Source organism: Malurus melanocephalus, unplaced genomic scaffold, assembly GCF_030028575.1.
Source record: "Malurus melanocephalus ecotype Western Australia unplaced genomic scaffold, MMel_1.1 scaffold_92, whole genome shotgun sequence".
In the NCBI taxonomy this organism is placed as follows: domain Eukaryota; kingdom Metazoa; phylum Chordata; class Aves; order Passeriformes; family Maluridae; genus Malurus; species Malurus melanocephalus.
Genome location: NW_026623324.1, coordinates 2,256,702 through 2,274,473, shown reverse-complemented (window position 1 = coordinate 2,274,473; position 17,772 = coordinate 2,256,702). Strand labels below are relative to the sequence as shown.

Here is a 17,772-nt window from a genome sequence, read left to right as displayed (position 1 = left end):
TCAGAGGAAATTACATACATTTATTTTCTGAAGCTGTAAACTTTGTCAATTTAGTTTTTTTTGTCAGTGAGTTAATTCAAAAACAATGACTTCATTGTCTTTAACAGATTGAAAGTGGAGCAGTGTGGAAGCAAGTTTATCAAGATCTTGGAATCCCTGTATTAAATTCAGCTGCAGGATATAATGTTAAATGTGCATACAGGAAGTAAGTAATAAAGCTATAAAGTTTATGCTAAAATACAATGAACTGAAGTGATCCTGTGTTACTGGTAATATACATAAAATTCATAACTCTTTGGTTATAATACAGTTTTTTAGGCTTTAAACCTACTGTCTGTGTTTAGCTTCTCTAGGTGGCATGTTCCTTCTTGAGTCAAACTTGCTTTTCACAAACAATTGTTTTTTTTAGATATCTCTATGGTTTTGAAGAGTATTGTACATCAGCTAACATTGAATTTCAAATGGCATTGCCAGAGAAGGTGACGAACAAGCCTTGTAAAGACTGCGAAAAAGTAAAAGAACTGAAGATGCGTGAAGAGCCAGAGCAGGATGCAAAAGAGATTAAAGTGGACAAGGATGAGCGCAAGCAGGAAGAAGTAGCAGTAGTACAACAAGAAGAAAAAAAGTTAGCTGAGAAGGATCATGAAAGTAAAGAAAATGATAAGCCCTCTGCTCTGGTAATATATTTAAAAGTTCATGTTGTATCTTGCTTATAAAGTCAGTTGGTGTGTTAATGACCATGAATTAATGTAAAGATTGAAATTTCTATGATGGATTTAAAATAAGACAAAAACTAATTCAGAACATTTGAGGCATTTGAGCTATATTTACCTAGGTGCCTGTTTTAGAGGCTCATGATGTCAAAATGTCTGACTTGCTCGAAAGCAGCTCCAACATGCCACTTGTTTGGGGGATTCCTGGGTCAAATAGAGACTACTTAGTGTCCACTTTATCTGGGTAATGCATGCTCACAGCTAACTAACTGTATTGCTGATACTTTTAWTATGCACTGAGCTGTGCTTTTAAGCTCTCATAAATACTGCTTTTACTTCTGTATTCCAGTGAAACCAGTGAAGTTCAACAAAGGCCTGGGCCATATGATGTACACATGATCTAATGTAGTTTAGTGGTCCAGAGAGACAAATGTTTATAGCTTTTCAAATCCAGTRTTGACTCAGTGGCTTCAGCAAAGGATATTCAGGGCACTAAGTGATGTGCTGCAGTGTGCAGGCCTTGCAGTTTGCTGTGGAAGCAGTGTRGCTCTTGAGCCAGTGTGCAACACAACTGTAATGCTTCTCCATATAAGTGGCAGCCAGCCCTGGTCTGTTTGCTGGTATTCTCTGGGAGGAATGCTTCATGGGCCAGTACTGGTATCGTTACATCCCAAATGAAAACATGCTTTGTGAAGTGCTCATATGGGAATTGCTTTGCAGTCCAGGTCTAAGAGGGCATGCCTATATCATTGTGATAAAACAAGCTAGGGGACTGGTGGCAACTTTGACCTCTGCTATGTTTAGCTGAAGATTTTCAAAAGGAAAAACAGCAGAGGTGTTGTAATTTTAGGACAACCCCCCCACACGGTAGCGTTGTTTTGCTCTTCAGTGTCTTGTAACTTCAGTGTGTTTTGTCTGCCTTTTCTTAAATGCTTTGTTTTCATCTTGTGAGTTAACCAAAGGTTTTGTTATCCTAGGGAAACAAAAAAAATTTGCCAGATTCTGTGTTTACTCAGCCTGATCAAGAAAAGGACTTAAATGTAATCAAAACTGAAGATGAAACCAAATTGGAAGATAAAGAGGAGGAGAAGATTAAAGAAATGGAAAATCCTACAGTAAATGCAGATGCTGAAGAAAAAGAAAAATCAGGGTAAGTTATGCTGTTTCTAATCAGATAAGACATACAATGCGATTTTTTTTAAATTTTACTCCTGTAATTTGAACTTCAAATCAGACATGCTATTGTTAATTAGACTTGTATCTTCTGGGGGCTGATGTGTTTTTAACTTTGTCGTAGTTMGATCATTGAAGTTCATTGATCTATTTTCAAAGGAAAAGGCAGCTTAAGTTTTAAGGGTTCCAGGCCTAAATATAAGCTGAGTGAGAATGGAAAGTATAAAATTTAATTGATTTAATACAAAAATATTGCAGTCATTGCCTGTAGTATTTTTCTACTTGATTTTGGTACAAATATATGGCAGACTTGTGGCTTCCAGCTTTTGCTGTTGGACAGTGGTGTGTAATAGGGGAAAAGATGGAAGTACCTTGCATCGCTCAGTTAACAGCTTTGCTGTTGAGTAGGCCTGGTACTGGCAGGAGTCTCTTGTGCAGGCCTTCAGAGAGGTGTTTTGAAAGTAGGAGATTGAAATAACAGAGATGCTCAGGGCTACCTAATCAATTAATGTGTGCAAATAACTTGCTTTATAGAGTGGGCAGGTTTTCCTGTTTCAGTGCAGGAAAATCTCACAAGTGTTTTTCAGAAGTCATACACACAAAAAAATACAGCCAAAATATGGATCTCATTAATCCCCAGTATGTTAACAATCTGTATTCTTTCAATTAGAATCCTCCTACAGTATGATTTCAACTGTTAAGAACACAAATATTTCCCTTACAGTATTAAWAGAGATCTTCTATCTGACCTCTATTTGTCTTCACTAAAGCCCAGTAACAGGTGCTTAAGGGAGAAGCTGTTACAAGAGGGAAARCAGTTACTGGCACATCCTTATACTTTCACAGCAATCTGTATATCATGGATGTGTTGGGTTTTGTTTTTTTTTGTAGTTAATACCATCTGTTGCCTGACCAGTAATCCCCTTGTTCATTCCAGCAGTTGTATTGTTTAGTAGATCAGCTGTCTTGATCTTCTGTCKAAAAATCACTAGCTCTTAATGCTGTTTCTGGCCCATTAAAAGTTGTGGCCAAAATGTCGGAGTTTAAAATATTGATTTCTGATTCATTGGTTGTAGTTTTTTTTTTTTAATTTCACTAAGGATTTTGATTTTTTTAGTGGATTCTGGAATGATCTTTTTGTATAATGTTTTTGTCCTCCTGAGTATTTTCAGTGGGAATTTCATTGGCAATTTCTGTAACTCAGAAATGCAGAATAYAGAGAAATCAAATTTACCTGAACTCAGTTAAAGAGCCTTTTCTCTATGGATGTGATTTTATTTGTATCCTGTGTAAACTTGTCTTTTTTTAAAAGACTAACTGCTGGACTTTGTTGCATTTGCTGTTTTTAAGATGAATTAGATAAGTTGTATTATCACRAGATTGCAAGATTTTCAGAGTTTTTAAAGACTGATTTTACAATGCTGCTTTCAAAATATAGAACTAAATTAATGGAAAACTTTGCAATGCTTAGAGAATAGCAGTTTTTAAAGTTCCCTAAGTTGTGTATTTGTATGTGTGTATATTTGTGATGTTACTTTGTATTTATTTATATAATGAAAAGTATGGTGGCTTAATGCTTACCATGCTACTGTTGTAAATGGTACATAAAAAAAACAGAAGCTGCATTTGCTTTTCAATAATTCTTTACTTTTCTTTTTTTTAACTTTGGGTGTTTTCAATCTTGATTCATGTCAATTTGCATTATTTATGGCATCAAAAAATGTATGAGTTTTCCTAGCTTTTTATTTATAAGAGCAACAGAAATCTGTAGAAAACACTTACTTCCTCTTATCTTTTCCCAATTCATCTGATAGTAATTGCGTGAATTCTTTTCCCTCTGCTCCTCCTTAYTCATCCCAGTAGAAAACTTCTGACTAGTATCTTGCTATTATGATTCATGGGACACTGTAATGAATTGCTTMGAATAGAAAGCATGACTCTAAAAAGAGGTGTAGGTGGTGGTGTGGTCATTGCTGGGAGGTATGCTGTGTTTCAAAGAACAATTCATATTATGAAAATGGAATTTTTATAGCAGGTAATTGTAAGTATTTAAGCGGTACTGTAAGTAAGCAGTGGCACTGTAGTAGCACTGTTAGCRTGATTTCTTTTCCCTTCTACCCTCTGAGATTGATAGGAGGTACAAAATACACTTGTATCAGCTTTAAAGAGCTTTTAAAAACGTCACTGTCATCCTAAATGCTAAAAAAATATTTCTAGCATTTATGCTATAAAGTCATAAAGGAATTTTGTGGGGCATTGTATTAGATGTTCTACTTCCCTATACCCAACTTCATGGATCAGAAGTGGCAGAACTTACACAAAGGTGGAAATGCTGTGGTTGGAGTTCTTTGTTGAATGGAAATGCAAAATGAAAACAGGCATTTTTGTAGGTTGAAAACTAACCACACACACACACACCAATAMCTGAAATGTAATAAAATTAGATCAGTGTGAAATTTAGACTGAAATTTTATTATTTGTTGTATTTAAAGTGCCTTCCTGGAACTTTTAAGTTATGGACCATCAGTCTTTCACAGTCCTAACAAAATAGCTAAAGAAATTAAATGCAAACTCTTAGGGTTTTCTATTTGCATTTATGTCTGTAGGACTTTTATTTGTCTACAGACACAAGGATGTCTATGAGGATAGAAAAACTTTCGGGTTTCTTGCTGACTTTCTTTTGGGACGATTGGATGTAACTCTCAGCTTCCAGATCTCAGGAAATACTTCTGGAAGCCCCGGTTGTTTATTTTCTACAGGTTTTGTTTCTCTGTGCAATCCCAYGTGTCTCAACCCTTTGAGATTGCTACCACTTGAATTGTGTGGTACCATCTACACAGTCTTTAACAATATGATGRAGAGGAAGAAAGGCTCAACTTTGTCTTCCTTTCTTCTCTATAGTTACAGTTTCTTGCCTGCTTGTGTATCTGTGAACACTGAGAGCAGAGGTTCAAAGGGACCTTGCCCTTTATTCTATTAGTGCTTTTCTTGTTTGCTTTTTGCTTTAGTTTTCCTTTTTTTTCCATGGCTAGTGGAAGATACCTGTGCTAGATACAGRTTGTGCAACTTATGGTCATTAAAAACAAGTTTTAAAAAAGCCAATAATGTATTAATTTTCATGGGTCTGTCCCAGAGGGTCCTTTACAAAACTGACTTTCTAAATTGTCCTTTTCCATAACACATAAAAAAGTTCTCATACTTGGCCAATGAATAAACAAGGAAGTTTAGTCCTTTTTCTGAAGTTCCTACAAACTTCATGTTGTGGAAGTAATGATCTTCAAATGTAATGTTGCATAACTGGTGTGCCTTTTCCTTTGTAGTATCTAATATTAACTGTTTTAACTAGACTGCTGAGTCGAAGTCAACAAATTGAGAACCGAGGTGTTTTTCTACACAATAAACAATGTAGACAATTGAATATGTTCCAAAGAGATCAAGGCCAGGAACCTAGTGGAGATTCTAGAAGGTGTGCGTTTTTTAGTACAAGCTAATAAAATGAAAGCTAAGTCTTTAAAAATTCCATAGTAGATGCAGTGTACAGTTTGGAAACTGAAGTGTAGGTTAATTGCTATCTAACCAACATTAGTAAGAATTTTTTTTTCCCTAGATAGTTAATTCAACTCAGAATTTCTTTGTTGGAGTTTTCATTAAGAATTTTTTTTTGTTGGTTTTGTGTTTTATTCTGGTTTTTAAACTTTGCCCCAAAGAACCTGGAATAGACCACCATCGAGAACTTTSTAATGAAATTAAAGATTAAATGCTGAGAATCTGGGTAATTTTTGCTTCTCAACAAAAATTGGCATCAGACTTGTGTATGGGTTGTATTTGGATTTTTGAGATGCCCAGGCAAAATTCTGTTAAGTKACAGTACATAGACATTGCAAGAGAGTTTTGTTCTTGTATTTTCCTTCTTGTGGCTGAGGTGCTACCTTCACCCTAACACCAGGAAGGACTGCCATCTCTGGATCTTACCTTGTTCTTGCTCATCAGACCGTCATTTTCACAAGTCCTTCTTTGGCCTTGTGAAACTTTTTGAATTTATTAGTTTTTTCTTCTTGAAAACTGTCTGCTTTTTTTTATTTCCTCCAAGGAATGCATGAACAAATGTTTCTGAAGAATGCTTTAGTAAACTAAACACTTCTGGTGATCAGATATTGATGGTTTGGGTCTTTTTGGTTTGGTTTTCTGGCAGCTGGTACTTCATGTTTTGCCAAAATCACAAGGTGAAAATGCTAAACATTTACTCTTCGATTTAATTCCCTGCAAGACTATCAGCCACTCATTCACATGCAAGGAAAAAAATCTTAATCTTAGAGCATTTACATGCACCTTTCATGCAGTAACAGCTTTTCCCCTCCTACAAGCAGTAGGAGGGAACTAGGAATAACAAAATCAGTAATGGGGACCTAAGTCAAAATGGTCATTGTTTCATGTGAAGTATTTTACTAAGGTTTGCCCTTGAAGGGTGAGAGGACTACCTGCTGTGCCTGTGCTGCTGGTGAAACTTTTTGTACAAGTTAAATTTTCTGGAAACCTCTATAAGGGATTTTCTGAAAGAAATATACAATGGCATTACATATTAGTCAGAAGCTCCATTCCACGTATGGTAGAAAGACATTGTTAGAGGCAATGTTTTCTTCAGTTCCTTATTTGTTAAAATGACACATCAGAGCTTTGCCGTGGTGCATCTAAAATGGTAGCAAGAAAGTTAGAATCTTTTGGAGTGAAGATTTGATATGAAAGGTCTATCTTTTAGCTTCTGTGTTAGGTGAGGACTATTTATTGGGAGCTTTCTCCAGTCTGATTCAGATATATGTGGAATTGATTACCTTGGGAAAAGGGAGAACAATATGTCGTGTTCAGTACATGTGTAGTGTGAACATATGCTCAGAATCTTAGATTGTTGGTGTGTACGCAAACAAAAAGCTTATGAGAACCATACAGAGTAGTTTTATTTATGGTAACATATTTCTGTGCTCTTATTTGTGATGTGTTTTCTTTTTATGTATTTCAGCTGTATTAGGAAGGAAGTTTTTGTATAGTCATGTTTTCAGAAACAGTCTAATAGATTTTTTTTCTTAATATAGAATACAGACTGATACATACTTACATGTAATGATTGCTTTTGATACAGCAATGAGCTGCAAATGACACAATAATTAAGTGTAAAGTTGCAATGTAAATGTATTGACTCTATGTATTGAATGGAAGGGAGACATCTTTGATTTGAGAAAAGTGGTTCTGCTTTCTACATGGTATGTGGTCACTGTGCAAGTTATTATCCATGGTAGCTGTCACTGAGATTTACGTGTGTGGAAGAGTCCTTAAACGTTCATCAAATACTGGATGCTTGTAAGCTGAATATGAGCCAGTGCTGAAAATAGGAAGGGCTGTATTCTTCAGTCATGCTTTAGGGCCACCCATTATAATTTTGAGGAAGGTTTCAAAAATATGTGGCTGAATGATGAGAAGCGTTGAGGTCKTCTCACCTCCTCTGTAGCAGCAGAGGAATACACTGGTTACAGAGTACCTCTTTGCATGATTGAATTGTACTGTAGTACGCTCAGATGTGAGTCAAATGCAGTTAGTGCCTTCCTCTTCCCTTGGGACAAAGGATCCTAACTACATGTATTCCCTTTTTCTGTGTGCAGACAGAAGTCCTTTGGGCTTTTATTTTCAGATTTCCTTTGTAGCTTCAGAGGTGTGGTCATACCCAGCTAGCAGCTATGTACCATGCAATCACTAGTTCACTTTCCCCCTACCCTGGTGCATCCAAAACAGAGCAGGGTGCTTGCTACCAAGGAGAAACAAGCTCCATCTCAGCCAAAACCAGGACAAATAGTGGTGATTTTTGGGAGGGTTTGTTATTTTGTATCATTAAAGATGAGGTTCCGTTGTCATGGCATAAGTAAAGGTCTTAATAACCTCTCTGCCTTAAAACTTGAAGTTACCTTAATACATCTGACTGAGAATATGAAGAGAAATTGAACATATTTCAGCTCTATGTTATGAGAAGTAAAGGTTAAATTATGCTTTAGGATGAGAAAAAGTTAAAAAATAAGCAGGAAACAAAAATAGAAGCTAATTGCTAAACTTGAAGTGTCAATTACACTAAAGTTTATTTCTGCTAGCAGTTCAATTAACTGTAATAACTTAATTGAACCAATAATTGAAATAATCTTGCTTCCTCAAATTTTAGAATAAATCCTGAAAAAATAATCTTGCATATGCCATCTCACCTGCTGTGCGTACCAGTTTGGTGTGTCAGTGGAAGTGTATTTGGAGTAGGGTTAGTTTTGCTGCAAAACAGGGATCGTAGGAGGCAAATACAATGTTCCAAACCACACTGGGTCTCATAGGTTTCACCTGGGCTTTGTTACAGTGACAGAGAGTGTGGGTTGTAAAAAGTTTGCATGTGGCCACATTTTCTTGAGTAATGTAAGAGCAGCAGTTTTTCATCTATTAACTACATCTGGTTGTTAATACTCTCAGTTATGGGTTGTTGTTGTTCAATCTTTTTATTGACTGAGAATGACCTCCTGTGTGTGTACTTTAGCCTTTTGAGGATTTTGCAACGTCCTTTGGAACTAATGATAAGCCATATTTGTATGATCTAAACATTTTAACCGTTTTACTTCATTAACAAATAGTTCTGCATTTTAATTCATTCATTTCTTGCTTCTGAAGGTTTATGTTCCCCATTTTTGTGAGATGGGGTGGGGGGTATTCTTTTTAGTCTGTGGCTGTCATTTGAAATGCTTTTGAGTCCTGATAACCTTTCTGGTGCTACTTTGGATTCTGGATCAGTTACACTTGTATTGTTGTGTCTCCTGTAAGTTGTGTATGCACATCTGCTGCTGCTTTGTTTCATCAGGTGCTGCTTGGGTTGTTCAAATACTTGCAGCTTTGTGGTAGATATTGGTTTTAAGTTGACAATTGCTGTCTGCCGCCAAGAGGTTTTTTTGGTTTCTTTTTTTTTTCCCCCTATTTTTTCCCTTTTCCCTCATGCCCTCCCCCAAATGGGATTTTGATTAAAATCAAAAGTATTGAAGGAAATCCAGTGGTCTCATGCATACATATATGGACTAATGAGGTTRTAACTATGAATACCGGATGCCTACAATCACAATTTCCTCTTAAAAAACCTCTGGTTTTGTGCTAGTTGTGGCTTCTCCTTTGTCTGCACTGCCAGGTTTGGACTATTTATGACAGTATCTTCCTTACAGCCGTTGGTGTATGTTCTTGGGATTTGTGTTGGGGCTTTATTGTTGGTTTTTTGGGTTGGTTGGCCTTTTTTTTTTTGCAGGAGCTGTATGAGTGTGTTGGGGTTTTCTTTCGCTCCAAAATGATGAACATTCTTTGCTTTTGTTTGGTTTCCTAAAATCTCTAGCTTATGATTGCTAACCAAGTTACTCCTTGGAACACTTTTTACTTGCAGCCATCTCTGCTTCCATTTTGCTTTTGCTTCCTGACATGCCTGTGACATGCCTCCACCTATGTACAGTCTACTGCTCACATCTCCTTGACCATCCAAGTTACTCAACTTCACAATGAGGGCTTCATGCATCTTTTTCAGAGGGTACCAATTTCTGCTGTTGTCATGGAGTCTTTGTAGGATGTCTGTTGGGACTCCAAGAAAGACACAGGGTGATTAAGATSAGAGACACTCCAAGTTTGTTCAGCTTTTGAAGAGCCACTGGCACCATAATTGCCAGTGTCTGGAAAATCTTGAATCTCTGTCATAGATGTACTTGACTTTGCAGACAGCATTTGAGGATTGTGCCCCTAGATCTTGGAGAGAAAAAAAMCAGGCAAAACCTGGTTCACTGCGATTTTGAAGTGTACTTATTAATGGAAAATCACAAGCTCATCTTGCTCTCAGAGCAGTGGTGGCTCTGCTTCTGATCACAATTTTTTTTAGCTTTTTAATGATAATACCTGCTAAGCTGAAATTAGCCAGAAGTTTTTATTTAGTGCAGCAGAGAGTATAACTAAAAATCATTTAAWTTACTGGTTGATGCTTTTTGTTGTTAGCTGTGGAATTCTATTCAGGAAATTTTTATCTTTCTTTGTGATTTCCTAGGGAAGTAAATTTTGTAATAATACATATATCTCTCTAGTATATATATATATCTCTTGGAAGCACAAGAAATACACATATGTATATATATAAATTGAAAATCTTGGCCTTCTAGAATTAAACTGTATGGCCTATGCCATATATACCAAAGAGGGATTTTTTTAGCCTTTGTCTCACTRTGTATGAGCATGTATGTGTGTGCATATATATACATGTTCTAACATTCAYTTCTTAAGTAATTTTATTAAATTAGTGTGGTTATACTACAGTTGAATTTAGCATTTTGCTATGAATTATCTTTCACCAGCTAATTAGATAATAACACTGCAGTTTTACTTCTGCAAAGAAGCATCCTTTTGCAGAGGGCAAGTAACTTGGTTTATCTGAGAATTTTCTGCTGAAAATGTTGTGGAAAGATTTAGATTATTAATATAGACTTCTGTGTTTGTGAGGTTAAATATTGGTGTGAATGAGAGTTAGAGCAGTATTTACCTTCTCTTATGCAGGCACCCAAATACCTGTTCCATGTATCAGGTTTTTGGATTGTTAGTGGTCTGCAGTTGTTGTGAATTTMGTCAGCAACTAAATCTGTTCTGTGTTGCACAGAGTGTGGAATTAGAATGATATGAGGGCAAATAATACTGCTTTATAAGACTAATTAAGATTAAAAGATACTTTCCTCCTACTTTCCTCCTACTTTCCATAATTAACTTCTGTAATGTAGTCTTCCCTCTTTAAGCTGATTGTAGATAATTTTCAGATAACTGAGCCACCCATTGACTGAATCTAGCAAGATTTGTGGGCTCTTACTGTTTCTGAAAATTGGTCCAAATATCTGAAGATGTGTTCAAAATTAGCTTCTGAAATCGATGAACACCTGCTTGTGTATTTATATAGTAATTAARTGCAAGTTTGACATATTTAGGATACTTTCAGTGTAATTGGCAAGGATGATGAGGTCATAAATTAGCACAGGTTGTTTAATTTGCTGATACAGACACATAAGTTGTTYGGAACTTTTTTGTCCAAAATATGGTAATAGCTGAAGTAATTTCAAGCTGTTGAGACAGAGTTTATTTATTGCAATAAAACAAGAATTTTTTTTTGAGAAGCAAGTTTCTGGAAGCATTTGTAAAACTTGTAGGTTGAAAAATGGAATTTAGGAAATTTTCTCTGTATTGAAAGAATTAATTTTAAGTGAAAAAGTTATATTTAAACAAAGAGACTGCATGCAAGAATCATACAAAGATGAGTTTGAACAACTTCTGCTCATACAGAATTTGAAGGATTTTTTTTTTCTTTTAGTCATTTTTGCACCTTACAGTCACTGGATTTTGTGTGTGTTGCTATATCCTATTTTGCTGATATTACTCAGCTGTAGTACAGTTTCACATATTTGGAGCCTCCTGTTTCCCAGTCTCTAATGCATCCACAATATTTATCAATATATGTGGTTTGGAACTGAAAAGCTTATGAAGTATCTCATATTAACTCTACAATTTTTTAAACCTTTCAAGAGATGACACGAATAAGGAAGAAGATGAAGATGAAGAAGAAGCAGAGGAGGAGGAGGGGGAGGAAGAAGACAACAATAACAATGAGGAAGAAGAGTTTGAATGCTATCCACCAGGCATGAAAGTCCAAGTGCGGTATGGAAGAGGGAAAAATCAAAAAATGTATGAAGCTAGTATTAAAGATTCTGACATCGAAGGTGGAGAAGTCCTTTACTTGGTGCACTACTGTGGATGGAACGTGAGGTAACTTGAGTTTTAGTTAGTGATTACTTCTTGAATTACTTCTCAAATACACTTATGAATTTTAAAAACTAAATTTATAGACATCTGGAGTCCTAAACTTTCAGTATTGATGTTCTGTGAAGGTCATTGTACTGTATGAAACTTAGATATTTAACACTATATAAATGCAGGGCTTTAGTTACTTTGAAAATCATCTTAAAATTACTTGTTCAAAGAAGGCTTCATTTGTTCCCCATCTTACTTTTAGATCTTGCCATACAAGTGACAGCTCACTCTTTTCAGGTTCCTCCTCTGGCTGTCTTAAGCCAATATTCTCTCATACAGTATTTGAGTAGTGCATTCAGCTGTGAACTCACTCTTGTCAGTGAAGCACAGAGTACACCAGCAGTGTGGTGTTTAACTGGAAAACAACAAGATTCTTAATGGCAAATAAGTGCGCAGCAAATAATTGCATTTCATCAGTTCTGGTATCTACACTCCCTACCCCACTTCACCCTGAGGCTGCCTTAAACTTCCAAACAAGACGCGTCTTAGCCTAGTGGCTTCTTATGCTTTCTTTAATATAAGGAGGAGCATATACTTTTCATTATCTGTAGTCTAGCATTAATAGAAATAAATAAAATATTTCTATTACTATTTCAGACCTCTTTTTTCCATTTAAAACCTGAAGCAACCTTGAAAACAGTAGAGAGAACTAAAATTTTTAGCAGCTTAAAGCATGTCTGCTGCTTTCCTCGATTTCAACATAACTCATTGTCCTAAACTACTATCTTTATAACTTGATTACTGTCTCTGAAACAAATGTAAAAAAAACTCCCACAAGTCTGAGACAAATCTGATGTATGTTTTTCTTTACTTACTTTTCCTTTTCTGGAAAAGCTGAGGCTCTTGTGACCTTCATCTGTCATCTGGGCATCCTGCCTGTGACCAAGAGAGCAGGAAAAATGTCATTTATTCAGTTCTAGTAAGATCTACTAGCAAAGGTRACAGAGAAGTGTGATGCTTCTCTTCCTCCCTTGAATTCACCTCTTTGCATCGAGGCCTGGTGATTTCCAGGTGCACCTGAGCTACTGCCGAGGAGGAGTCTCGCTCTTGCCTGTTTTGATACCAGTCTTCTGTAGAATTTTGATCTACATCTACGTTGATCTACAGGAATAGGATCTGACATGAACTGTCTTCATGCAACATCTGTAAGCATAGCGGGCTGTGAAGTCAAGATGCGAGGGGAGATGCAGCCTGCTGAAGGTGGGAGCTGGGGTGTGACTTGAGTTTTGGCCTGGTCCTTATTGGGGAGGACTCCCTTAGGGGAGTGCAAGTTGCTGAAACTTCCATCCTACTCATTGAAGATAACTGTGTGTACTGTTCCAAGAGGTTTCTTGCTTTAAAATTCATGTTTTTGGATTTGTAAGCATAGAAGTTACTTTTCTTTTTGAGCAAATTATATGTGCTATGAGGTGAGATGATCAGATTTTTTATGTGAGCAGTACCACTTCAAAGAAGTGAAGAAATGAGAAGTTAAAAATGAGTCTTCTTCACCTTGGAGGTCTCAGTAGCACCCCAGTTCTTAAAGGAGAAATCAAGATTCTAAATTTTTAACTCTSCAATTTAAACAAATCTGCAGATTGATGTCAGAGGTATTATTTCTGTGACTAGGATATGTTTGCTAATAAAAGCATTTTTAGTTAACTTGCACTCATTTGAGAAGTAATAAGTGTTGGTTGTTTTGTCCTTCTGGCATCAGGACATGGGTTTATATTTTTACCTGATGTTTTAAAAGTGCCCTCTGAATAGGTTTGGGGGAGTARGATTCTTCACTGAAAAATACATGAGTGATTGAGATTGAACTGTGGGACTGTGTGTTGACTCTGCTAAGTGTGGCTAATTCTTTTTCATTCACGTGAAATTATTTAAATTTTTGGATTTGACAGGAAGAGTATGTGTGCCTCATCTTAAGCCAGCATCTAAACACTTGGGTCGTTTAGTATTGYGAAGACTAGTCTTGTATTCTGCAATAGCTTGATTTGGCTTTTAGTCAGTGACAACCTGGAAAAGAAACTTCCTTAGTTGTATAGGAAGCAATTCCCTCCTCTCCTTAGCTTACTTAGCAGGGACAAGTACTGTGCATACTGTACAGGGGTTGTACTGAGTTAGGACTTTCTAATCATCCAGGGTTTTTAAAATTCTGTCATTCTCCTCCTCCTTGATGCTGAAGTTTCCCCTTTTGGTCAGTATGCCATTTAATCACCTGTTCTTTAAAGAAGTCTCATAAGTTTGAACAGAAATCCTAAATAACTGCTAATGTTAATTATCACAAGTTAATTTCAGTATCAGTCTGGAATTCAGAATACCTGTGTGGGGGGGGGATGGAGCAGTGTATTCACATGCTTTGGGGTGCTTGGAATGAAGTTTGGTAACAATACTTATCTTCATTAGTTGTCTTTTTTWAAATATTCTGGAACCAGTGACACTAAAAACTGTGGAACTTTTTTTCTTTTTAAAAGGAGTAAAATAGAAAGTGCAGAAGCTGTGCAGCATTATAATAAAAGATCTTGTTGCTAGCTCCTGAGATTCAGGTAGTGTATGTCTGTGACAAAGGTCTCTGAATCACAGTGTTCAGTGGAGCCTGACTTGTGGTACAAGGGAATGGTAGTAATCTCTACCCTATTAGAGGGACCTGCTTATGTTGCCACGTTTTAACCAGAAAAAGCAGTGAAATACAGAGGAACTGTATTTCTTCTAACAGACCAGTAATGTTCTGGATTAAGTATGTTTTATATGTAACTAAARCTTCTTTGGGACCTACAGTGCTAATTCCTTCTGATGTAGTTTTAATCTTCAGCCTGCYAGTGCAGAGAAAGGCTCATTGTGTAAGTGTTTGAGGTGAATTTCTTCTGCAGTGTGTTCCCAGTAATTAGAGGGTGCATATTTGAAAAGCATTTACATTGCTGAAACTCTGTGTGTCGTTACGGTACACTATGACGGGACATGTTATTCTTGGATGTTTCAAATGTTTAAAGCTAGTATTTATTACTTTCAACACTTCTTCAGGATCTGTATGTGAAAGTGCTGATTTCAGTCTCAGTTCGTTGAAACGTTACTTCATATATAAATTTTATAAATAGTCGACCACTGAAATTAAACATGTAGCAAAATTTTGGGTCCTGAAGAGTAATGTATGTCATGGGGACAGGGGAGGGATTATTTAGAAAACAAAAAAGAAATTAAACAATTTCTTGTAGAATTCTCATCTAGTATTGCAATWTTTGTGTATCAGACTAATTTTTTTCCTTTCTTTGATCACAGCCAAAAATATATTTGATTCTCCCTTTTTAGCAGCTACTGATAGTATACTGGAACTTTTCAGTGAAGTTGCCAAGGCGTGCTAGCTCCTTGAGGTCACTTGTCCTCCTGAGAAAGTGGTCCCTTTGCTAGTATAAATCTAGAAAAGTACACTTTCTTCCTTGTTTCCCCTCTAGTACTTATGTGGAAGGTAACTGCAATCTCTGAGTATTGTGCTTTTTAGCTTCAAGTTGTGCATATGGATATAATAGCATTAGTGCATGCTGATGCAACATGCCAGTTATTTTTTCTGCTATGTAGCTATTAAATTTAATTTTAGATTTTTTTTTCTCTCCTGTTCAAACTCTCCTTTCTGTCAGCCATTCATTTTAACAAGTAGGGCAGAAAAGCTTCTCTCCTTGCTGGCTCTTTATCTTAGTTTTGATATGGCATGGGGATTTTCTTTATGAAAGCATTCCGTGTTTTCATATGAAACCTGATTTTGAAAATAAKTAAATAATGATTTCTTATTGTATCCCTCCTCTAGAATTTCAAAGAAATCTGTGTAAAGTTTGTTAGGAACAGCTCCCCATATTACCTCCTTCCTCTGCACACTCATCTGCTCACTTCAGAGCAGTGAAGTGAGTAAATGTTAAAGACAGCACTGTAGTAAAACAGCCCAGGTCCTCTGAAAGTACATGCTTCTTGTAAAGAGAGCTGAAGAACTTTGATAATGTTTTTGGGTTTATTTTGTTTTGCAACCAGACTGTCTAAAGCAAGATTAATGATGAAGTAAGTTTTCATATGTTAGCAGGTGCAGTTCTAGAAAGAGGCTCTAGTCTGAGTCACACACCCATTTAGATGCAGCTTTTAGGGTGCTTCTGTCTTGCAGTGGAGGAGAAGGTAATATAGGGTCAGGTTGTCGACTGCATCTTGGAATTTATCCTTTTTGCAGAATCTCTTTCAGGCTGGGGTCCAGTTGTCCCAGATTTAGGCAAACCATATGGATCCAATGTGTGAGTAATGAAAGGAGCTGTGTGATGCAAAGGTGTGAAGTGTGGGCAGTTGATTCAATGGAGAAGATGTGAGATTTCTGTGGCGTCCTCACAGAGTCTCTCTGCTCTTCTGGGTGCAGTCAGGAGTAAAGCAGGACACACTGGCCAGGAGCTGTGACTGTTACACATGAGTGTTTCAGTTGTACTCCTTGAGATAAGGGCTTGTGTGACCATTGCTTCTAATACATAATGTTAAGACACTGTGKTATGTAGAGGTATTCTCTTCAGATTCTGCACTTTTCTCCTTGCTTCAATGTGCCCCCATGTCTATCAGTTCCTGCCCCAGCAGGCACTGCCAGACGGTGTGGGCTGTGCACAGACTTTGCATAGGAGGAAGATTATTTTCTTACTGGAGATGCATAAGAATGAGAAGATACAAACTTTGCATTCCAGCAATGTGGTTGAGGCAGAAGGGACACTGTCAGAATCATTGCTTTTCACCATGTGTTTGTCAGGTCCTAGTGCTGTTTTCCTGCATGCATTTRGATCTAATAAAATACGCCTATATTTCTGTGGGTCACAAAGTCCATTTGGCAGTCATTWCATGGTATTCCTTGTGCAAAACATGTCTTTGTCTTGGAAAAAGATTGCTTCAAATAGGGTTTCCCACAGTCTCACAGAATACAGAATTTTTCCCATACTGAGCTCTGTATGTACTCTGCAGAGTTGTATTTCAGTGTTGAACCCATTTACAGACATTTCACTTGGTAATGACTGTAACAGTACAATGACAGTGGTATCTGCAGCAGTATAGACAGTCTTGGTGTAACTTAATCTGCATGGTCTGCTGTGAGATTTTTGTGATTTTTATTGTCACTTGGAGGGGAGAAAAACAGAACAATTTGGTTTGGAAATCTATTTTTCAGACTGCTGCTACTTCATTTTTTACTGTATTTTTATGTGATGTGTAATACAATATTTGGCTTCTGAAATTATGTGATATGTAATACAATATTTGGCTCCTGAAATTCCTTGTGTAGATCATAACTTACAACACATAGGAAAGCAAGTTGGAAACTTGCATGTTGTTCCCTAAATATTTTTAATTTATGTGTCAATATTGTGGATATAATTGGCAGTGGCTGCAAAGAAGCTGAATTGGGTCTGTGTCAGTAGTCATTGCGTATATCAAAATGGTGATCAATTAAATCTAGCTGGAAAGGCAGTGTGGTCATTGAGCTCAACTCCATCTTATACCAGTTTTCTTGGTGAGTGTGGTTTGGGTTTTCTGGTTTTTAGTGGTGGAGTTCTTTTTAAGGTTGGTTTCTTCCACACTATTTTCATGTTTACCTGGGAGGATCAGAATTTTTTTGAATCTACATTCAGGCCAAAGTTAATACAAACTATTTTTTAACTGAACTGTTTCTTATGCAGATGGTTCTTGAATTTACGGTTTAAGTAGTAAAGCAGCTCATTGGGAAGAAAAATAATTGATTTAAAGAATTTGGCAAGTGCAGTACCGTAGTTATAGTATATTCTTACTAAAAATGTTCATCTTTGGTCTTGGATTTGTATATAATGCATCCAGTCTTGAGTAACAAGATGCCTGTTGTTAGTACCTTGACTCTATGTAATACATTTTGGTCTTGTATCACTCCAATACAAAATGGAAACCTTTAACAGAAAAGAAATTGAGAAGTGTCACTGTGAAGTCAGTGAGTCAAAGTTGGTGACTGAAAGATTAGTCACTCCACATGGCACTTTGTGAAAAGAGT

General features: G+C 36.6%; 1 protein-coding gene across 5 annotated transcripts in view; it reads left to right on the top strand.

Annotated features, from left to right (window-relative positions):
• ARID4B (AT-rich interaction domain 4B) overlaps positions 1-17,772 on the top strand; it is an 88,912-nt gene that overhangs the window by 57,505 nt on the left and 13,635 nt on the right. For 3 of the 5 annotated variants that reach the window (XM_057368458.1, XM_057368455.1, XM_057368456.1), the window contains exons 14-17: positions 108-205; positions 410-677; positions 1,691-1,863; positions 11,484-11,723. In XM_057368458.1, the coding sequence (XP_057224441.1) occupies positions 108-205; positions 410-677; positions 1,691-1,863; positions 11,484-11,723 (779 nt within the window). The remainder of the gene's footprint in view (positions 1-107; positions 206-409; positions 678-1,690; positions 1,864-11,483; positions 11,724-17,772) is intronic. The other 2 variants (XM_057368459.1, XM_057368460.1) reach the window with 1 other exon arrangement.